General features: G+C 46.3%; 1 protein-coding gene across 1 annotated transcript in view; it reads right to left on the bottom strand.

Moving 5' to 3' along the window:
* The window catches only part of Kif5c (kinesin family member 5C), a 154419-nt gene that overhangs the window by 84006 nt on the left and 46373 nt on the right, over nucleotides 1-24040 (bottom strand). The window contains exons 2-7 of the mRNA XM_085681153.2: nucleotides 22965-23055; nucleotides 13412-13485; nucleotides 7501-7605; nucleotides 3127-3175; nucleotides 2804-2859; nucleotides 1972-2059 (exon numbers count right to left, since the gene is read on the bottom strand). Of these exons, the coding sequence (XP_085537279.1) occupies nucleotides 1972-2059; nucleotides 2804-2859; nucleotides 3127-3175; nucleotides 7501-7605; nucleotides 13412-13485; nucleotides 22965-23055 (463 nt within the window). The remainder of the gene's footprint in view (nucleotides 1-1971; nucleotides 2060-2803; nucleotides 2860-3126; nucleotides 3176-7500; nucleotides 7606-13411; nucleotides 13486-22964; nucleotides 23056-24040) is intronic.

Raw genomic sequence — 24040 nt, 5'->3', positions numbered from 1 at the left:
GCTACACTGGTAAGTTCTGTGTCAGTGAGAGAGGCTGCCTCAAGAAAATGACAATGTTAGGATTGAGCAACATCAACTTCAGGCCTACACACACACACACACACACAGACACCATGCACATGGACCTGCCCACATGTGATCCTGCTATCATACACCACACATGGATATAAGTAAAGAACAGATGTAAACATTAGGCAAAATAATCTACGCAATGCAACTCAATCTCAATGATTACTATATACAGAAATAGAAGAATCGATTCTAAAATTTTACAGTTCATACAGATTCGCACAACATCCTGAATAGTCAAGCTGATCTCGAAAAGTAAAATGGGAGCTGCGGAGATGGACAGATAGTAAAGTTCCCACTGCACTGGCGTGAGAACCCGAGTTCAGGTCTCCGCTGGGGAAGATTGGGAGCCGTGGAGACAGATGGTAGGATGTTGCCCACAATGCAAATGGACCCAACAACAGAGCACTGTTAAATATACTTGCCGCACTGAAATAGAAACGGGGGCTGACGGGATGACTCAGTGGGAGAAGATGCTTGCTGTCAAGTCTGATGTCTGAGTTCAGTTTCCAGGGCCCACATGTCAGGGAGAAGCCACTCCCTCAAGCTGTCTTCTAACTTCCACATGTGCATCTATACACAGGCACGCATGAGCACACACGCACTCGGGAAAAACTTGACAGAACTCTAGCAACACTAGAAACGTGGTAGGCCCTCGGCTCTGAAGCTGCCAGCCAATGCTGCTACACTGTGACTGATTCATGCCTGACAGCTTAAGAAACAGCGAGAAAGTTTCCTTGTGTCCACACAAGCTTCAGGCAGAACAGAAAGAATCAGAGTTTTCCTAGACAGCATGCAAGCCTAGGTCAGCTCTGAAAAGTGCCCCATCCATGAGTGTCATCTGACAAGCTACGGGGGAAGAGAAGAGGCTAAGAATTTTAGTTCTGGATCACAGACCTGGAGCCCGTCCACGGAGAAGCCTTACACCAGTTGCTAGAAGAGTCTAGATCAGTCCTCTACTACAGCTAGGATCTCTCTCTCTCTCTCTCTCTCTCTCTTTCTCTTGGTATTTCAAGACAGGGTTTCTCTGTAGCATTGGAGCCTGTCCTGGAACTAGCTCTTATACACCAGGCTGGCCTCGAACTCACAGAGATCCACCTGCCTCTGCCTCCTGAGTGCTGGGATTAAAGACATGCACCACCACCGCCCAGCTAGACTCTCTTCTGGTCAGTAACTTCGCTCCCTTACTCGGCAGCAGGCTTCACCTGGGGCAGCTGTCAAACCTCCCTCCCTAGCCTCAGCGGACACCACATTTTCTCAGCATCAGAACCCAGGCAGACACTGATGCACTGCACTGCCCACATCCTCTCCTGTTTTTTTGTTTTGTTTTGTTTTGTTTTGTTTTTATCTTCTCCAAACTAGAAATTCTTAGTTCTTTCAGTGCTCTGTGAGCTTATACTTCTTGGTCCACATCCCTCTAGAAAGGATAGCCCTAGTCTCTTTAAAAGAGCCGCAGCTGCTCCAATACGCATGTGCAGCTCCTGGACACATGACACAGGCGCAGGCGTTGCCCAGCACGTTAGCTTCTGCGAGCATGTCTGCTGTGAGCCTGTGCTGCAGGGATTTCCTGGAAGCTGCCAGCTCTATTCTGACTCCCCCTTTGCATTTATTCTTCGTCTACAGAGGAAGAAGCCCTGTAGTTTTTCCTTGAGTTGGACACGAATTTATTAGCTCAGATTTTTTTTTTTAAAACCTGTTATCAGAGCCCAAGGAATCTCACCCAACACTTCAAGACCTTGGAGTATGGCACACACTCCCACTGCACATGGGCTGGGGTCCATCTGCTCATAGCTCTATGCTGCCTTCCCCTGCAAACAGCACGTGTACCTCATCACCCAGCCGTCCCGCACAGAGGGCAGCTACCGGGATTCCACGTGACTGCACGAACATCACCGCACTTACTCGTCACGGCCACGTGTCGGTTTGCTTTGCCCTCATCTATCACATCCATGACCTCCTCGGGGCTTGACACAAACCTCTCCGTGCACCCCTGCAAGAGTCAGAAGTAGGTCAGGTTGGCCACTACAACAGTTGAAAAACAACAGTATTTTAAAGCAGCCCCCACCCTCTTTTTTTTTTCCTAAAGGCACAGATAAACAGGACAGGTGCAAGCCTGTGACTGTGTTTCCGCCTTGCCTGGGGCTTGGATTCTACATTAAAGAGAAGTGGGAGCTGGCTAGCCCCGGGGAAACTAGAAACCAGAAAGCTGGCCCCAGATATAAAGCGGAGGAAACGCTTTTTAAGCTGTGTTCATACCCTACAGCAAGACTTTCAGAGGATAGAAAACAAAAGGAGAAAAATCTATGAGAGGAGAAGAAATGTGAACGGACTTCCTCTTTCCCATTTCAGACATCATCAGAGTGCTCAGGATGCTACTTCTATGAAGTACAAATCATAAACCATTGCATTCAATCCCCAAACCTCTTTAAGATAAGCAATACTAAATAATACTATTTAGATAATAGTTTTCCTAAAGAAGTCTGGGTATAATAGCTCATAGCTTATACACGAAGCACTGGATTAGATCCCAGCACAAAAACATAATAAAAATAATTTACATATAGGAAAGCTACAGATGAAGCAGCTGAATGTTTTTGTAGCAGATCAATATTATAGATAAGGCTCAGGGTTAACAATGTCTTTTAGGTACTCTTTATAGCACTCATGTAATAAATATTTGGACAGTCACAAGAGAGAAAGAAGTTAGTGGCATCACCCCCAACCCTTCTCATACCTTTACATAGGGGACTCTGTTTTTATCTTCATGGACAGCCAAGTTGGTCTTGGACACTGTCGTGACAAAAACCGATGGCATGCAAAGAAGAAAAGGAAAGTTTAAAACCCTGTACTGCAGGAAGAACAGCCACGCTTAAAGAAGACAGGCAAGTCTAATCCGTTCATAATTTGCAAGTTCAAGCTGAGAAGAGCACAGAGCCCAAAGGCAAACATCTCTCTAAATTCTCATCAGTTGCCCGGGCAGAAGTGCCCTAACTCATCTCAACCCCCTGGGCTTCGATTACAGAGCGCACACCATGGCCACATTCTGGGGCAGCTTACCGTCAAGCAAGTCCCTGATTTTGTCCAAGTAGATCTCAAAATAGGAAACCTAGGTAAAGAGAAATTGAAATTGGAATAGAAATATTGTACCACGTTTCAAAAATATCACTACTAAACTCATGAAAGCTTTTGCTGTGGTTGAAAAGGTGGGGACCAAGTGAGCCTCAGAGCCCTGAGCATAGAACTGCAGCCCCTCTCGTGTGCTCCTCCTGCCGGGTCATTGTGACTACCCATATGTCAAACATGGACCACTCTCAAGCTCCTCTGGACTCCACTCAAGTGCTAGACAGCTTCTTACAAGAGGACCCAAGTTTCACCTTAGCTGAACATCAATAATGCCATGCGTGGTAACAGTCACAAGAGAAGGCATTCTAAACCAGTGATGGTCATCTAGACCTTAAGCAACTGCATAATGCCACGGCCTCATCAACCCAGGGGAACACAGCTTCCAGGTTAATGTGAAGGAAGCAGGGAGACACTAAGGATGCTTGGGACTCCAGGGGCTCAGAAGACACCTGGGAGAGTGTGGCGGAAGGCAGCCAGGATGGGAGTCTTTGATGGGTTGGGACAGATGTGGCTTAGTGAAGATGACTGACCAGGTGCGGTGGCTTACGCCTATCATCCGAGGTCAGAGGGCTGAGCAAGAGGACTGTCATGAACCTACGGCCAGCCAGGACTGCAGAATGATACTCCTTCTCAAAAACCAAAAACAAACAAAGGGTGATGACACCTTTTTAGGAAAAGGAAGCCTTCTAGATAATTATTCTCAAACCTTAGCCCAAACCCAAATCCATCAATATCGCTACAGAACTGGAGAGCCCTAACATGTACTAGAGAGCCCACAATGGTACTAGAGCAGCATCGCAGAGGCTAGAATCCAGAAATTGGCTTCTAAATTCCCAGGTGATTCGTCTGATAGCTGAAGTAATAAAATGCTTAAACTGAGAATGAGTTCTAATGAATTTAATGCACAGATAGCCTCAATTTCCTGATCCAGCAAATGAAGCCATTTGTCTTTAAGATGTTAAAAAAAATCTCTCCTGGATTTTGCACACTGTTTGCACCTGACTCTTTCCTCTCAGATAAACTTCCCCCCAAATCCATAAGCATCTTTGAAGTACAAATAAGAGAATGGACAAAAGAAAAATATAGACATGGGCTACATAATAGCATTAAACAAACCACTGTATGTGTGGTAGCCGTCCCATAATCACACTGTCTAGTGATAGCACACATTCCTTGTTTGACTCAAGTTATCTATGATGTCCACAAAATGATAAAATTATCTTACAGTTCTCAGGATATATCCTAGCGTTAGGACAGCCATGATTATGACCGCTGGAAATCTGGGCACTACCTACCCAGGTGAAACTTCAGGACTGGACAAACCCTACCTCTACTTTGGGGAACTCCTTGGCCCTGGCACTAATGTCTCTCGCAGCTTAGCCCTGGCTCATTATCTCTTGTGTGCCGCCATCTGGAACCTCCCAGTTCCTGGTAGCTTTGAGATCCTTGCTTTGAAATCTACAAGCAGCAGCTGGGCATTGTGGTGCCTGCTCCTGGGTACCTGTCCCTGTAATAACTCCTACCTGTTCATCTGCCCAACTCCTCATTCCGTCTCTTCTGGACACTCCTGGCGGGCAGAAGGCTCCCGGCTCTGTCCTCCCAGTTCTTTGTTTTTGTTAATTTGCTCTGGCTGTCTAGAGGTTTTCCTCGGGGCTTAAACCCGGGGCCTCGCACATGCAAGGCACAATTGCACTGAACGACTGAGCGAAGCCAGCCCTAACTGTTCTCTCTAATCTTTCAAGTTGCCACATTCCCCAGGGTCCAGTCCTCAAAGCCCAAAGTATTCATCTCTAACCAGGCCTCCTTGGCACCCCATTCTGGTGCCAACCTAATCAAGTTCCTGATTGTCCTACTGCCCCTAAGATTTTTTAATTTAATATTTTTTATACCTTCGTACAATGCATTTTGATTATAGTCTCCCTCAACTTTGGAGATCCTAAGCATGTAATTTTACTTCGACAAATTACAGAAAAAAAAATTAATTACATCTAAAAAACCATGCACTGCCAAGTCTGGCAATTAAATTCCTATTCATATTTAATACAAGTTAAAATCAAATTCTGAATATTAATTTCTGCTTTTGTGAGGTGTCAAAAATTATTTTGTTATTTCAAATGCCTTGTGAGACCAGACGGAAGGAAAACGAATAGGCATTGCTTGGTGGTGAACAACAGCATGATCCGAAATAACATTCAGAACCTTTGTGGGATGCATTAAGGAGCAGGTTTCCAATCCTGCCTTCATCGGGCCTCTTTTGGTTTAGCCTGTTAGCATGTAAGTTCAGAACGCAGATTCTGCATGGCTAATAAGTTATCCACTGACAATTCTTATTAATAGGAAAGCAAGACCAACCACGAAATGCACAATGGGAACCTGTGCTGTGAGATTTCACTCTAGAGACGGAGGAACTCTTCTTCCCCTCCCCCACCATTCGAAGCCAGCACCGCTCTTAATCGTAATAAGATTCTGACACAAGACACTAGTTCCAGGACGGTAATTGGTTTAACATCTTATTCAGGATTATCACTTAAGACCTCTGCAGTGGTATAAAGGGTGTCGGTGTAAACAGCCTTAAAGAGGCACTAAGCCTCTAAATCTTGAGCCCATCAAAGCTCTGTAGCCTCAGACGAGGAAGCCTGCTAGCGGGAGAAGCAAGCTTTCACCAGTGCACGCACCCGTGATGCGCGGGATGTAATTCATAATTGGGCGAACAGCCAGCAGTGGCCTTTTAAAATGTAAATTCAGGAACAATTTGTTGTAGAAATAAATAAGGGGAGAGGTCGGAAAGTGTTTGATTACTGCAGGCATTTGTTTATTTCGTGTGGGGGTGGGAAGGGCCGAGTCCTAGGGCACGCGTGGAGAATGACCTGGGGGAGTCAGTTCTCTTCCACCACGCCCGGTGCCCAGGTATTCAACTTGGACTGTCAGGCTTGGCAGCAAATGCCTTACCCACTGAGCCACCTCACCAGGCCAGAAAAAACTCCCATACAACGAAATAGATGGTGAGTATCAGTTTGGTGCCAGGGTTTATTTGGATCCTCTGTCTGGGTTTGAGCTTCAGCTTCCTCGTGACTAACCCACTGGGTGGTCGTGCGGACTGATGTTCAAGCTTTCAGGACCACTGATCCACTCAGCTCTAAGCCTCCTTAGAACTGGCTCCCTTCCCTGTCCTTCAACACATCTGGTCACACAGATGGAGACCCAGACACCGTGTGTATCTGGGCACACAAAAGCAGGGCAGGGACTGTTCTAGGTTGGGGCGCCTTCCTGGGAGAAACAAGGGGCTGCCACGCTGCCCAAGACCCCCCCCCCCCAAGCAAAAAGAGAGTGGCAAATGAAAGTGCTGAAGAGAAGGGAGAGAAGGTCCAGTTTCCTCAGGGGTGGAGGAAATAGTAAAGCTTTAGATATGGATGAAGAGTGTACAGTTTGGAGAATATACTAAACTCCACAAAATTATGTTTATAAATCATTAATTTTTTGCCATCTGAACTACATCTCATTTTTTTTTAATTTTAAAAAGAAAGGGAAACCCAGAGTTGGAATGCCCTGATCTCCACAGCCTGCCCCAACCAGCCACACAGTCTCTACCTTATGACATCTCTCTCTTCTTAAACAGGAAGCCCTTCCTGAATTTACAAAGTTCAAATTTTACGATTTAATGGCTATGATAATAGAATCCCCCTTTCAATTCAAACGTGAGCAAGATTAGTGGTTCTGGGTTAAAATAAAATAATAACAAGGAGAAAGAGAAGGGGGCTGGAGAATTTCCTTCCACCTCTTCTCAAAGAGGGATGAATGAGTCACTATACAGTCGGGTGGGGAGTGCGCATTCCCTTTGAGAGCACACGATTCAAGAAAGCATGTGAACTTGTACTAAGTTGAGCACTGGTCAACAAGGTATTTTTTGAGTTTCTTTGGCCATACTTTTCTCTGCCAGCTCCCCAATTGGAAACACAAGGGATTGCGTTCCATGGACTTCACATTGGGGAATGGTGTCCTAACCCACACAGAGACATATTCCTGGCCTATCTCCAGACATTCATAGGGTAATGGGGAGAGCCCAGGTGATGAGTAAGATGATTCCATACTGGAGGGGGCTTGTGCCTTCTTTATGTTGTTATTTCAAGCAAACCATTCCAAAAGCTTGGTACTGACCTAAGTCATTAACGGTACAAGTAGGGTCAGCTTCCCACAGAATGATACTTGAATTAAAAGAGACCATCTTTCATACCTATTTGAAAGGAAGAAGACTGAGAAACGTGACTTAGGACCTAGAGTCCTGTCTTGTTCTTAGTGAAAAACTCTTACCTTGATGTGAAACTCCAGATTCTCATCCATAGAATAGATATGATCAAAAATATCATGTGCGATCCTCGGAATGATACCCATCAGTTGAGGATCATGCAACTTTCCCTGTGAATGAAAAATACAAACACCGGCAGTCAAAAGAGTGTTGGGAAAATACATGGGAGAGGAACGGGAGTCTTCATTTCTCAAATAATGTTGTTTCAGCTGTAAAATCCAAGTTGATCTTGTGGGTCATGTTTTGCTTGGGTACTGTACAACAAACAGAAGTTTGTAGAATGATTGGTAGGGAGGGTTTAAAATGGGCATTAGTCCTGGCTACAAAACAGGAAGCACCCTGGGGAATCCACCTGAGTACACAATGTGTTCCCCTTTGTATCCAGCAGAGGGCTGTCCTGGCTGTGCCTGTCAGCCCACCCTTGCAAATCCAAAGCACACAGGCAATGAGAGGGTGAAAAGGAAGAAGATGGGAGAGGGAATGGACATGCTTTAGCTTAACTTGTAATATTTATGAATTGTTCAGAACTACCACGCCCAGGTAAACTAATCCTGAATAAAATCACCGTGAGAGTAGATAATTAATCATTGTTCAAAAATTCCTAAACTCCTCACTCTCAAAGTATCTTCTTCAGGATCATTTTTTGAACCAGCCAAGAAAATCCATTCTATAATTCTCAGTCTTAATTAGTTTTTTATAACTACTTTTATTCATTTAACCTTGCAGGTAGAAGGATAGAGGGATACTCTCTTTGAACATTACTAAATCCACTTTTAATGCTCAAAATTTCTGTTTCCGCCTATGACGACTCTCAAAAGATGCCACAATGGCTGGGGATGTGGGAAGCCCTGGGACCCCTCCCTATTAGCGGGAATGCGGAGAGGGAGTGGGAGAGCAAGAGCCTGCAATTCCTACCAAAGGGATCCTGAAGGATTTAAAACCATGGTTTTGGTGTGAACTTACAGAACACAGCTCTGCAGAATCTTCTCTTGAATACTCAAGTCCTCTCCCACGTGTCCATGGACACAGCCTATCTATCCATGGACACAGCCTATCTATCCATGGACACAGCCTATCTATCCATGGACACAGCGTATCTGCCCACGGACACAGCCTATCTGCCCATGGACACAGCCTATCTGCCCACGGACACAGCCTGCAGTTCTGCAGTGATTGAACACCTGAAGAACTTTGGGAGTTATAAACCTCTAGGAACAACACAAAACCAGTTTTCTCCTCAGTCCTCGGATGCCCAACAACCTTTCTTTACCAATTAGACCCAGATACCTGGGGCACAGCTGCTCAGTGCCGGGTGGCCAACTTTGTTTTCCTCAATGAAGCCCCTTTTTCCTTCTGGTCTTCATCATACAACACCCTCATCGGGGACTTCGAAGTCAACATTTGCGTTTGCAAAAGCAAGAGCCCACGAGGACAGAGGCATTAAAGGCTTGGTGTCATAATTTCTTGGCACATCAACTGCTGACTTTCTGCTCTATTAAAAAGCAATATGGGTGCAGAATTCAGACATGCTGGGCTACTCTCCTCTCTGGCTATCCTGGCATGCTGCCCCGACAATCAAGAACAATAAGTCAGATGATGTATTTACATTGTGTTTTAGTTTGATTCTAGACACACTAAAAATAGAGTTGGCCTAACACTCAGGAGACTTGGCAAAGTACTTGCTGCTTAAAATTAGTGCAGAGTTTAAGTTCAACAGAATACATAAAGTGTTCACCGTCATGAAGACTAAGCAAACGTTAGTGTTCTAATACGCAGCTCCCAACAGGCTCTCTCTAAGCTGGGGTGGGGCTCAGTGACCTCAACAGTCCTAGAACAGTGTTCTACTCCAGGCTAGTATAGCATGTTATCGTAGGAAAACAGCACCACATAACTGAGACTCGGGCTTTCAAATCTTGACTACAGTTAAATCACATAGTCCTTCACAAACACAAACCAAACAGACCATGGCCATGGTCTCTAACAGGAAGAAAATCTGTCTTTTTATCATAGGAATCTTTTGCTGATAATCTCTGCATCGTAGATTTCACTGCCCCATTCAGCCAATCAAAAGTCTTTTCTACTCAAACCTCCAGGGCTCTTGAATAATCCATGATAACCCTCTAGTTTCTTCTTAGTGGTCCACCAACCAGAGAAGAGAATCTGGTAATGTAAAAGTCATTTATAATTGACGCAAATGTGTTTTCCTAGGTAGTTCTCTCCCAGAAGACAATCTTTTATTGATTCCTGACTTAAAATTAGCCCCCCCCCCAGGGCAGGGAGAGTGTGTGTATGATATTAGCTAGTATATGGCGATTGAGACTGTGCTTGTGGAATATATGGAGTGCATGATGTACATGAGATATGTGTCTATTTGTTATGTGGCAATGTGAAGAGAGATTTATAAATTGTGGGTGGAGATGGCTCAGTGGTTAAGAGCATGGCCTGTTCTTCCAAAGGTTCCGAGTTCAATTCCCAGCAACCACATGGCAGCTCACAACCATCTGTAATGAGATCTGCTGCCGTCTTGAGGAAGAGACCTGGTCAGTTGTCCTCATCAACTGAGACCGTGAAACCCAATAAGGACAAGTTCAATAGAACCGCCATATACGGGCTGCCCGTGCACGCATCAACATTGCCAGGGCATAAATTTTGTTCATTCATGTATATATATGGGAGGTATAATGTATATGTTTGTGATGCATATATGTGAAGGATATCTGTATGGTATATGTTTTCTGTGTGGCGAATATGGAATGTGTGTGTAGCATATGTATGAATATATGGACTGCCAGTGCATAAGTGTGTTGTGTCTGTGTCTACATTATATGTGTGTGGAAGATGTGTGTGCTGCATGTAGAATGCCTGTGTATGACATATACGGAAAGAGTGTGCATGATATATATGGAGTGCCTGTGTCTGTGTCTGTGTGTATATAAAGACCTTACTGTTCCCAAGTTAACTGCTTCCAGATGAAACATGCATGCACAGACACAACGCAGTCATCAGGCTATGAACAGAGGTGAATTCAGTGAGCGTGAAGGCCCTTGCAGCCAAGGTTCAAGAGATGGCTTCCTTGGGAGCCCCCAGATTGTATGGGATGATTGAAATCTAGACTGAACGGGGGCTGTGGGCCTAGAGGTGGGCTGGCAGCAGCAAAAACAGGAACCGAGAACAAGCATGCCCTGTCAAAGACAGCCAAAGTGTAGTCTGGCTCGGGGATAAGGAGTACAAAGAAGTGAGCTGCTATCTGTAGCTCCTCCAAGGGAGCCAACAAGACGAACACTTTATAGCTGTGTTCCGTATGACGCTCCTCAGACACTTCTCCAGCTGAATGTAGCCTTCCAGGAACAGGTACAGAGGGGGAAAAAGACACAGTCCCCTGGCCACTCAACAAGACTCCCTTTGTTCTCTGCCAGCAGCCTCTCTGCTTCCACGGTTTCCTCAAACACTGTAGATGAGAAGCAAGCGGCCCGCCATGTGTGAGCACCCTTCACTCTTGATTTCGTTAGGAATCATTAGGCTGGTTTACAAGGTGGCCGGAAAGACTCCGTGATTCCTCTGGTCTCCAGATGTCCCTCTGAACAGAAGGAAAACCACAAGGTGACCCCAGTCATCTCCCAGGCGCGCTCAAGAGGGCCACCGAGTGCACCACCACGAACCACCAAGCGACACCCCGTCTAGCATCAGACAAAGTCCCAGAAATGACAGATCCCACCCCCTGCCTGTCTGCAGCCAGCACTCAACACTCTCTCTAGGAACCTGCATGTCCTCCTGACAAGCTCATGGTTCTTGTAAGACAGGGTCTACCATCCTCAGGACCAGTCTTGGCCACTGGGCTCTATTCTACCTGAAAATCCCCCTTAAATGCAGCATCATGAGAAGCTGATCTTTCCAACTTTATGGAGGATTGTGTGTTGGTCTCTTTAACAGAAGATAAAGGTAACACCACTGGATGCCAGACCCAAAATAGGGGGATTAAGAAAAAATGAAATGCTTTAAAATGTGATAGTCGGTTCCCTCGGGGAACTAACATCCCTCCTGAATGCCTTTGAAAGATCACTGTGTGCAATTTCTGAATATATGAACTCCTCCTTTTAGGAGACACAAACCCTGCCGAGTATTTCTTCTTTAACCGCATTCCGGGGTCCTGAATTCCTGTTTCCTACAGTCTGGGACTGCAGCTGGCAGCGACCTCTTTCCTCTGGTCTCCGTGCAGCAGACCCCCAACCTTCCCCAGTCTGCCTGCACCTACAGAAGAACAGGATCCAGTAGAGGGGGTTGGGGGGGGGCTGGGTGTCAGGGAAGAGATTCAGCAAGCTCCTCCCAGCTGCAGGCGGGCCTCACAGCAAAGAAGTAACTCAGGACAACTGGCAAATATGCAGAGGTGACAGAATTGGGGGAACTCAGGTAAGATCAGTATGGAATCCAGGTCCTTTCAGGTCCCCCAGGAGTGCACTCAAGGGAGAGGGTTGAATTTACACTGGAAAGGTACCAAAGGCCCCAGAGAATCTCATTGTACAAAGTGTCCCCACACCAGCACTGAAGGAAGCGCACCTGCTCCCCATCACCTACACCCAGTCACTGTCTTCCAGAGTCACCCTTTGCAGGACAGTCTCTCTTAATGTTTACAATTTTTAAGTTTCTGACATTTAGCAAATACTTTATATTTCTCAATGATAAATTAATCCCAGAGCTTAGAATTCTCTCTTGTAAGCATTCCTTAATAGCCTGCAGATTTAAAATAGTAAAGGGTTTTTCTTGCATGTTACACACATCTTACTAATTCTCTTTCTTCCACTCCCTTAGTCCTCCAACCCCGCCCCCATCCTCCATCTTCAAAAAAGGTGGGGCTGGGAACCCTCAGCAAGTAAACTTTTGCCGATGCCTACAAGGTCAGGGGCCTGGAGACCCTTCAGAGAGGCAAACTGGAGAGAGGAGAAGCTAAGCCCAGGTCTTCTGGAATGTACTGTTGGGGGGTGGGGTGAGGTGTGGAGACACCTAGCTAACATCACCCATGTTTGGGGCAACAGTCCTGACGGAGGAGAGGCGGCAAATGAGCCTCATGCTTCTTTAATCTGCACGGTCTCCAAGCCACTTTGTCTTCTGCAAAACGGGCGAAAGAAAGTCAACACAACAGAAGCAAGATTCCCCCAGCATCCCTCCCTACACTCGATTCAGCACCCAGAGCATCCGAGCTCTGAAGCCTGTAGCCTCATGCCTTTGAAATCTCCTCTTCAATAGGAATGATTCATGAGCTGGACCAACAGCCACCTCACTGCTGCTCCCAGGAGGGATTCAGAAAGGAAAAAAAAAAAAACCTTAGCTTGAAGGATAAAGGATTCATCCTGCCCTGCTGCTTGTAAGCTGAATTCCCCAAATTTGCTCGGTATTATGTCATAGAATAACCATCCTCGCCTCTTCTCACCATCAGGGAGGCCTAGCCTTTGGATAAAGAAGCCAGCACCAAAGGCCTTCAGGAGTCCCAAGCAAAAACCAGGAAAGGAAGCAATAAAGGGTCCTGTTTGGGAGACAGCCTGAAGCCACCAAGCTCTCCAGTCAAAGCGTGAGCAGGTCCACCTCTTTCAGTGCTTACACAGGCCTGGGGTGCACCTTTCAGAAGAAGGTACACACCAGTTCACATCAGAAGGTACACATCAGTTCACATCAGAAGGTACATACCAGTTCACATTCACTCTGGATGTGGGCAAAGTTTCTCTGTGTAAAAACCCTGGCTCTCCTGGAACTCACCTTGTAGACCAGGCTGGCCTTGAACTCACAGAGACCCACCTACCTCTCCCACAGCCCGGCTACTCAGGGCTACTTTAAAATTCCCCACCCTACTCATCTCTGCTGTCACACACATCTCCAGCTTTGCCGAAAGCACCGGCCCCTCAGGTACTGACAGTACAAACTTACCTCCATGGTATGGGTTTTTCCTGATGAAGTCTGCCCATATGCAAAAATTGTCCCATTGTAACCCTCCAGGACATCTGCGAACACAAAATAGAGTCAAATGAATTCGTTACTTTGATCCTACACTGGTATTGGTTGCGTGAGTCAGTTACAGTTTCCAAATGGCCCGTCTCATTCTTACACAGTATGTGCCAACTGCATGTGCTTTTTAAGTACGATTGTGAAATAAGACCAGAAATGAGTCCTGTTGTCCCACAAATAACAAGAACGGGACTCGCATTTCTACAGATTGTCTGACTGAAGGGGTAGAGCCATTTTTAGCTACTCGAAGCTTTCGTCTATATGTCGGTCTCGTGAGATCATTGAGGAGAAAAAGCAAGCAGGCTTTCGGCTTCTGAAGAGTAGAAAAGACTGTCTTGTCTTAAGGTTTGGTCTAGGTCAGCTTAAATCTGGGTCCTTGGAGGCGCTTCCCATGAAGATCCCACCAGAGCCCCATCCGAACAGACTAGAGCTAGAGGAAGGAGAGGCACCAACCCACACTGCAAACAGAGCCCCACGGTCAATCAGCCTGGAAACCAGCAGGCCTGATTTAGTGCCTGTGTTCCCACTGTCTTGCTAGCAGGACGGCCTGGGTCCACCGACATCAGGAATTTCTCTTAATTACACAGAAAGCACACTGTGAAAGCCCACAAGCATGGCAGGCCGGCTTCCGTTTCACACAGGGCTGAGAGGCGGCGAGCAGGTGGGGGCTGCTTCATGTTGCAGAAGGATCATCTGTGGGAATTCTCTCCAAGCAGCAGCGGTGATTAAAACATATTCCCTCCTGCCTTCCCCTCATCTATACAGCCCTCGCGGAATGAAAAACAATGCATAATTAATATCCTTGACCCACCATTCTGCACCAAGGGAGCAATTCTTAATGTGGCTGATGGTGAGAGCAAAGAGGGGTGCCCTGCACAGAGGATGCTAGTGTGGTTGATAGTGAAGGCAAGGCTGGGTGCCCTATATAGAGGATGCTACTTGGGATCATGTGAGAAAAGTGTGCCAGTCTGTCAACTCTACCTCTTTCAGATAGGGATGGTTCCCTCTCTAAATTTTATTATGTTGGCTTTATTCGTTTTTGTTTGTTTTGGTTGCTAGGATTTTTTCGTAAAGCATGCATATTTTACTAATCTGAGATTGTTAGAGTATAACTTAGGACCAGAGAAGAAAGGATTTTCCTTCAAGGAGTTAAAAACAGGAAACAAAAAATAAGATTAAAAAGAAAATCCTAGCAGCTTCTAAGAGTTTCCGTCACTGGGTGAGCTAGCTGAGGCAGCACAGGAGAGGTCGCCTGGGGGGTGCCGATGAGGGAAAGACGGCGGGCTGACGAACCCAGCCACCACCCAGGCCCAGAAGCAGGGCTACAAGGTAGTCCACCTCAACACCCACCTCATCTGTGAAATCATCTGTGAACTGCTAGAGCACATGAAGGGGCCGAACCTACAGACCCAAAGCTACAGGATCTCCACGACACAACAATAGGATGTCCAAGAGGCGTCCCAGAGTGGGGTAGCAAGGGGGTAGCAGAAGCCAGAGGCCTTGACCCACACTCAAGGCAACGAACACTTACAAGTGAGGATATATGAACTGAAGGATACATATATACTGTGTGACTCACTGGGCAATGCTACAACTTCGATGCCCAATTTTTTATTTGCTGTTTTGTTCATTTGTTTTGCTTTGTTTGGGAGGGGTGTTTGGTTTGGATTTTACTCTTAAATTTTGTTTTGTGAGGAAGGTTGCAAGGGCAGAGCGTGGAACCAAGGGTCTGGGAAGATGACCAGGATTGGGATTGCCTGATAATCCTCAAAGAATCAATCAAACATTTAAAAAAAAAAAAGAGTTTGCATCAAGCTGGGGGTGGGGAATGCTCACACATATCAGTCTTCTGGAAATGGTTTATGAGAGTGGTTTCCTTGGTAACAGGAGAAAGCCAAAAAAAAAAAAAAAAAAAAAAAAACCACTGAAGAAGCCAGTCTCAGGATTGGAGGTTTAAGCTTCAGTTTCCATGAAAATGTCAACTCCTTTGAGGGACCCGAAGAAAGGGGCTTCATCCTTCAGCTGTGCTTTTAAATTTCAACACTCATAACACAAACAACCGCAGGCAAGAGGAATGCCACGCACTGTCACGCTCCCAACAGAAAACCTTCCTTTATTAGAATTAAACACCTCTCCTCACACTGGCGGGCCTTTCTTACTTTACCCTCCCGTGTACACAGGGCTCCCGATTCCACCCGGCTCCCAACCCGGCTCCTGTCCTCACATGTGTCCCCGCTCTCTGCCGTAATAAAATGCAATGGCCCTAGCAACCGGTCACACCCTAAAGGATACTAGCTTCAGAGCCTAAATCCAGCCCACAGCTCCTCCTCTGCCAGAGAGAAGGAAGCTGGCATCTCCATGAGGCCTCTGGACCACCCTCACCAAGCATAATACACAATTGTACCAACTAGATAGTTTCTGTCCCCTGTTCTCCTGAGGTTACGGACAGGGTCCTATGTCCAAAAGAACAGCATCAAGTCTCGGACGGATTGGTAGAGAACTTCTCTAACGTGGTAGAGTACTTCTCTAACAGTCACAAAGCACTGGGCTCAGTCCTCGGTATTCTGCAATCCAGGAGTAATGACAGGCCTGTCACCCCAGTTCTGATGAAATAGAGGCGAAAGGATCAGATCTTCAAGGTCATCCTTAGCTCCGTGAGGGCTTGAGGACAGCCTGAGCTAAATGAGAGCCTGTTCAGTCACAGAGACCGAAGAGGCAACAATCACAGAGGCCCAGGCCTCTGCATCCATGCTGTGGTTGTGTAGCTAAGGGTGTTTGTGGGACTCCCAACAGTGGGAGTGGGGGGTGTCCGTGCCTCTTTCCCCTGCTCTCTGGACCCTTTTTCCTCCTACTGGGTTGCCTTGTCCAGCCTTGTTATGAGGGTTTGTACCGAGTCCTGTTGTAACTGGTTATCCTGTGTTCAGGTGATATCCCTGGGAGGCCTGCTTTTTTCTGAAGGGAAATCGAGGAGGAGTGGATCAAGGGGGGAGGGAAAGAGTGGCGGGGGGGGGGAGGGTTGGCTGGGAGGAGTGCAGGGAGGGGAGGCTGCAGTTCGGACATGTTGTATGAGAGAAGAATAAGTAAAAGAAGAAAAGGGGAAAAGAGGAGCATCTAACTCTTTATATATTATATATCTAAGAATATATACACATATGTTTTTTTAAAAAGATCATCTTTTGTAGTTGCTATTGTAATGGAGTTATATTAAGACCCATGACTCCCGTTAATAAGAATGTGATAGAAGCATAGGGAAAAAGGAACATGCCTGCATAGCACTGGGCCGAGGTGCTGAGAGGCACGTAAGACTGTACTCAGAGAAAATCCACTCTCTTTAGTATGTCAACACTGAGTACAACTACCTTCTTCTTTGTTTTAAATAGAGAACATGTAAACCACGAAAACAAACTCTGATTGGCCTTTAAAGTACCGGGAATCATCCTACAGCTAATACGTTCTTGGGAAGCATCTCCCGGACCAGAATTGAATGCAGCTGATGTTGACCTCTATCGACTCAATTCTGAATTCAAAGGTAATTCTAAAAGATGGGGTCCTTTAACCTAGGGCTGTCTATTTTCTCAGGTTTGAGAGGATGTGTTTGTTTGTTCAATCTGTGTTTTATGTTTAGTGGAGGGTACAGGCAAGAGAAAGGCATGGGTGAACAATGCAGTTCGGGTCTGGAAGAGGTGCCAGCCCAGAATCTGCTGAGGGAAGACTCCAACCCTAGCTTGTGCTGGGCTCTCTGCAGAGCCACATGCCACCTCCAGGGCCACACTGTAACTCCCAACCAAAAGGCCCACAAAGAGATTCTTTCATCGCAGTAAATGGCAGGCAGTTCCCGGGCCTGAGAAACACGCTCGTCTTAGCTTCTGTTGAGCAGAATGACTCTTTCCACACCCTGACAATGCTCTTCCAGACAGAACCTTCCTCTGTGATGGTGTCTGGCATGATGCGATCTCCTCACCTCACACCATGGAGCCCCACACCTCACAGACCAGCGTGTATCCATCCAACAACCAGGCAAACTGAGAAGCTTCTGCTGCAGGTGACCAGTGCCATCTTATTTCACAAAGAAGAGGGGAGAGGGCCGCTACACAGAAACACTGGTTAGCTCCAGCTTCAGATGTTAGAAGCCCAAGCCTGTGTCCTCGGTTCTGCTCATGTCTGAGGCCAGGGATGGCTGGGGCAGATTGAGTCCTTTGTTAAAGTAAGAACCTGGGGACAGTTCATCACACCGACATATCAGTGTTCCCTAAGATGCTCTGCCTAGCCTGCTAGATACCCAGGTGAAATGGTGGTGTTGCAGGGGCACTACGGTTTCTGGCCAGAGCTGAAGGTTGTCTGGTTTAGGATTCTAAGACTCTTATCAGCCAACCAAACAACTCAAGTTGGCTACGACTATAGAGTGACGATCTATACACTAGTGACCACGAAAAGACACCTTTGTCGCAATAAAAGGCATACAGTCCTGAGCTTGATAAACACATTTGCTTTATTCTCTGTTGAGCAGAATGGCTATTTCCACCCCCTGGTGACACTCTGTCTGAAGGACATCATTCCAAAGCAAAAGCGCACTGCATTTTGGAATGGAAATGCACTCTAGGGCTGGCCAGCACAAGGCTGTGGGACCACAATGGCTATTCTTTCTCCTCTATTGTCCTTCCACACCCGGTCCTGTCCCTGTCATTTTGGACTGTTGGTTAATAAGTCCATATGGCCTGATTGAAAAGGAACAACTCATAAAATAATTACTTGATGATGGTGTGTGTTTAAATGCTCATTGTGGACCTATCAGAAAGGAACTCAAAGCACAGTCAGTCACAAATCGAGATCCACGTGTTCTTCTAGCTTTGGTCGAAGTGCTTCTAGCTCCGAGCATCAAATTCCATTCTCAAATGGTAGGAATAGTAATGTTCACACTTCATAAACTTCAGCTTTTAGATGCAACATGCAAAGTGATGAAGAATCAACAGTACAGAGCTAAGTAATTCTTTAGGAGTCGTATAGAATAATGAAATAGATCTGAGTATATCTTCCTAAGCTTAAAGCCTTTCAGTCTGCCCTCACTGCCCACAGGATAAAGTCCAGCATATCCATAAGAAGATCTGGGCTGATTTTTGCAACCTCATTCCCATCATGTACTCAACATGTTAAGCCACGCCCTCTGAACTACCCAAACATGCCACACCGATTGTATCTTTATGCTCTTGCCGTTCGCTCTGCTACTACAGCTCCACCATAATCTATAGTCCTCAGCGCCCAACATTTCCAAGAAGATTTCTTTAATTCTCCACACTCACCAAAATCAGCACAGAGTGGCACTCTTCTGTGTTGTCCAAGCATTGTGCACACATCATCTTAACCTACATAATACCTGTATAATGTGCAAGAAGATGATACATGCATTTGCCTCTTCCTCTATGCTGAGATATCTTAGCAGACAGTCTTATATGTTCCAGTGACCCCCAGGCCCTGGCAGTGCTTATCAATCACATAGTAAGCACTTAATATTACCTGTATAAATAAATAACGGTAGTTTAAATAAATCAAAACTGGAAAATGAAAAACCACCTTCTCTAGCATTTGGACAATCCATATTTAGTTTCTTTGGAAGGCAAGTGCCCAGAGCAGCTTCTGCTGGCCTAGGATACAGTTGCCAGGACCTCAACAATAATATCCAGTAACTACGGTGTTTAATGCCTAGACACCTACAGCCTTATTGACAGCAATTACAGTCACCAACCTTACGAAGTCTTCCCACAGAAATGGAGAGATCCACATGCCAACGTGCCTTTCAGTCAACACTTTGAAAACCACACCAAAGATGGGAGTGCGGGAAATGCCAGGGCTCTGCCATTGCACAAAGGTCCTCAAAGTCGTTCAGAGTGTAGACAAACTAAGAAGTAGAGGTCACCAGTCCATGACAGCACCATGAATCAGGGGACTATGACGATCTTCAGAATCATTTGATTCACATCTAAGGCTCTAGAGAAGATGTCCACTGTGTAAGCTGTCCCCACCCTAACTTAGGTAGGGCTCTTAGGACAAGACATAACCCAGCTATGCTCTGTTATCTACTTCAAGAAGGTCTTGCTTATTATATATTTACGCTTTACCTTGATGATGCAGGAAGGAAAATCACTTCCTCTCACCATAGCCTGAGAGGTTACTTTTAAAAGTTCATTCAGGTCTCTGTAGAGCCCAGGAAGACAGAAACAGCCCAAGAAAAGGAATCGTGAATTGCTCTTAAGTGGAAGAGTGGATGGAAGGAAACGAGGGCAGAGGATCCAGGGATTTACAGTTTTAAATAGAGATGGAGATAGGAAATGAAGAGAGAGAAGCTAAGCAAGAAGAACTAGCCAAAAGTAAGGATGTGCAAAGGATCTCTATGGAAACCAACTACTTTTTAAGTATTTTTTTGTTTAAAAAAAACTAAGCACACACACACACACACACACACACACACACACACACACACACACAGAATCTGAACACAGATACCCTGCATTAGTGGACAGTGATCCCCCTAGAGGACGTGACTTATTAAATGAAATCTCAGTACCAAGAATGGGATATCTCACTGCAAGGTTTTGGTCAGGAAGGCCCCAGAGGCTCCAGAGGCCCCGAAAACAATACAACTTTGACATTGCTCTTGGTTATGCAACACAACTAGACGATAAGACCTTATTGCTGAAAACACCAGCGCATCGGTTGAACAACATAGAGAAGTCAGCTGGAACTGACCTGGAAGTTTCCTCCCTGCTGGCTGGCTTAATAGTACCAGAAGGCGCTCTGCCGGCCACCAGGGGAGAGAAGCTATCAATGGTATGCCTGCAGCCAACCTCCATGCTACAGTACCAACCTGCCAGGCAGGACTCACCCCCTGGTGCAATAATGACAGCAAGATTATCAGAGCAACCAACTGGTTTGGGCTTGGATTTGAGGCCTACTCCACAGGAAGGAATTTAGGCCTGATACTTTAAACCTGGCTTTGCTCATAGCTCAGGAGGTCACAGGTCCTAGGAGGAACATACTATTGTTGTTCTGCTCAACAGCCATACAGTCAAACTGTCTTATAAATATCTACGCCCAGACCCATCGATGGCGCTGTCCTCAGTCCTGGCTTCTCTCTGCAGCAGTCATAGCTAAAGTAGAGATTCATAGTGGATCGAAGGACTGAGAATAAGCGCTTCTGCAAGGAAGTGCTCAGCCTTCAATACATATCTAAGTCCCACAACCCCCAGGGCTCAGAAAACATCGTGGAGGAGCAGAAAGAGGGGTGACATGCTGTCTTCAGGACATGGCATGGTCATCGCACCCTTAAACGCAGTGAAGTTGGAAGATGAGTCAACATTCCAACAAGCATCGCCAACTGGACTCAGCGTCCAGAGAAATGGGGGTGGGAGAAAGGACAGGAAGTAGTGAGGGAGATGTGTTGGAGGTACGTGGGGTGGACGGGAGGAAGGGATGAGTTAGAGGTTTCTGGAACACTGGAAGGGAGAAGTCGAGGTGAGGGTTCCTCGGGAGAGTGGAAGCAAGGAGTTAGGGGTCCAAATAATCACGATGTACTTTTACATGTATGAAAAGAATAAGTAAACGATAGTCTATTCTTTTAAAGGTTTAACAAATGTCCAATCAGAATGAATATGCCCACATTAGGGCCACGGTGCCCTAGAGGTGTCTGTGTGGCCTATACTGGGCCCCCTTCTCCTAAGTGGTTTCTTCGTAGGTCACCGTCTATATAGTCAGTTACCTAGGGTTAGGCCATATCTTCACAGAGACCGTTTCTTCTCAATTTAGCTTTTAGCTGATACAGAAAAGCCACAAAAAGCCTGCACATTAATGGGGATGAGACTGTCTATTTCTGACAACTCAGACTAAGAAAAAAATCCAAACATCGAAAGAACACACACTAGTGCATAAAAACCCAAAGACGATTACTACTGTTTGTTAATCACAGGGTTGGTTCTTTTTCTCCTAATGGAGTGCATCCATTTCTAATTACGTTGGCACAGAGGTAGCTGGATGTATTTAAACGGCCTTCATGCTTAGCACAGCATGTGGTAAATGCTATTTGCTTCCGATAATGAAATTGGGGGGAGAAAGGGATGAAAATTCTGGCACGTGTGATTAATCTCACTATAATAAAAAAAAAAAAAAAACCTTGAGGGTGGGGGAGGTGGGCCTGAGTAGGAGCCAGCCAAGGAAGACATACCTCAAAACCAGAGAAAATACTCAAAGCGAGGCAAAGGAGGAAAAAGACAAGAAGTACCGCTGCCGGTAGGCCAAGACTGTTCATTCAAAACAGCTCAAATCTAGGCATACTTTCTCTTGTCGGTTCTCTAAAATAACCTCACTGAGAAAACCTTCAAAATTAATTGATGTCTGCAACAAGAATGTGAATAAGCATACATCTCAGCAAGGAACATTGCATGCTGACGTGGAGTCTCCCACGCAGGTGTCTGGGGTCAGAATTAATCTAACAGATGTACCAGGACTGAATTTCATGAATTTCAAATAGGTTAGTCAGCTCAGCTCCTGAAAACAACCGATCTAAAGCAAAAAAAAAAAAAAAAAAAAAAAAGCTTCGGTCTTTTAAATCCATGGCTGCCTATGTGGGTGGCGTTATCAGGACCTCTGAGCACATAACTGCTGTGGCATTCCAATCTGAAGGCGAGGATTTGATGGTGCGGAGCAGGGGAGCAGGCGATGTATGTCCCTCAGCTCTGTCCAGATGGCAGGCCCTGCTACAGCGTGCTCCAACCTGCTCCTGCTTTGAAAGGGTAAGAGAGAGCTATGTGAAAATTGCTTTATCGCCCTGCTGCTATTTTGACACAAATCCTCCAGGGCCAAGGCCAGTCACAGCAGAAAAGGACTGATCTCTGAAACACACAGGCAAGCCTGAGGCTACCTGTTTGGAGGAGCAAATGCTGGGGACGTGGTAGGGTGGATGAAAGTGGGTTAGACGACGTTAAGATTAAGGCATGCTGTACCGCACGGGTAGCTCCACGGCCACCTCAGTAACGGGACTTGGTGACACTGTAGAATATCCTTTGATGGCAAGAGCAGCCTTGCGCCTGTAAGACTCTATTCTCACAGTCATTATAAAAGACACAGCTAACGATGTACAACTACAGCCCTGGGCCACGCATTTCTTCCTTCAAAAGCCAGGGGAGCACCGTACCTGCGGTTTCTTTAGACCAAGACAGGAATGCTGCGACCACAGCTTACCTTGCCTTTCCCGCTCTTAGAGACCAGAATAGCCCCATTGAAGAGGAGGAAAAGAAATGAAGGAAACAAACACTGAGGCCAGTAACTGACGGCCATCAATCACAGCAAGCCAAGGCCAAGGCAGCCATTTAGGGTTTCCAATTACCAGGCCTCTTCTTACAGTCGAGGCACACTGATTGCCTGGCTGCAAATGTCACTTAATGTTTTCATTAGGGAAAAGCCCAGGAGGAAACAAAGCGGCACTTACCTTTGACAATCTGTTTGGCACAGGCATTGTAGACCTGCTCTTGGGTTGTGTTGGGCGGCAGCACTCTGTCAAACACATATGGCTTCCCTTGCTGAAAGCAAATGAAAGAAAGGGGTGGAGAAAACACATTAGGGGTTTAGGTCTAAAAAGCACTAATAGTAATAGTTAGACCACAGGCAACTAAATCACCTGCCCACTCTACAAGGCGGTCCTTTTCCTCACCACAGAACCCTTACAGCGTGAGCCACATGCGGGCTGCACGTATGGATGGTGGATGTCAAGGGCCTGAAAGCACAAATTCTTAAATCCGGGCCACTTCCCTGGATTTGTGAATTGTTCCATTAAGGGGAGCTGATAGCTAATAGGCCAGAATGCAGACACAGGAAAACACATAGTGCCCAGGGATGGAGTAAGGTGACAGAGATGGCGGGGCTGGCAGGACGGCTTGACTGCAGACGTGTCAATTTGGAGGACCAAGAAAAGTTCAGAAAGGTGCACATCAGGAAGACGCCGTGAAAGAACTTTCTAGGCGTGGGATGAGCAGACAGCCAAGGGTCTGGTATATTCAAGAAATGAGGGGGGTGTTGCCAGCGGCGGGGGGGGGGGGGCTAGCAAGAAGATCAGGAGCCAGTTCGTGGGTATGGCTGGCCAAATATGTACCCAAATAAAACCCGCCTGTGTTGTATTTTCTGCAGGGACGATGTGATCGGATTTAAGAAGCCATTCTCAGTAGAGAGACAGCAAGGCTATTGTCCCACACAATGCCGTCCCCTTGCCATGCAGAAGCAATGCCTAAACTGGATTGAGGCTTCTAAAACAAAGGAGCCCTTCTATGCAATGAAACAAGGCATTCGGGGGAGGAGGGTTGGGTAAGGGTTTGGTTGGCAGTAGCATATGTAAAATTCAAAGAAACCACCATTCTGGGGGTGGGGGTTGGGGTAGGCAAGAGCTCTACCACAGCACCAGATAGACCCCGCTGCCCGTCCTTCACTGTTCAACAATGACTAATGGATGTCTCAGCGTCAGGCAAAGTGCTGAGTGCTGGGGGAAGGTGGGGAGGACGCAGGTCCAAGCTG

The sequence above is a fragment of the Myodes glareolus genome, chromosome 21, assembly GCF_982192425.1.
Source record: "Myodes glareolus chromosome 21, mMyoGla1.1, whole genome shotgun sequence".
NCBI classification, from domain to species: Eukaryota; Metazoa; Chordata; class Mammalia; order Rodentia; family Cricetidae; genus Myodes; species Myodes glareolus.
Note: the sequence above shows the minus strand (reverse complement) of the source record. Positions and strands in the feature narration are given on the sequence as shown.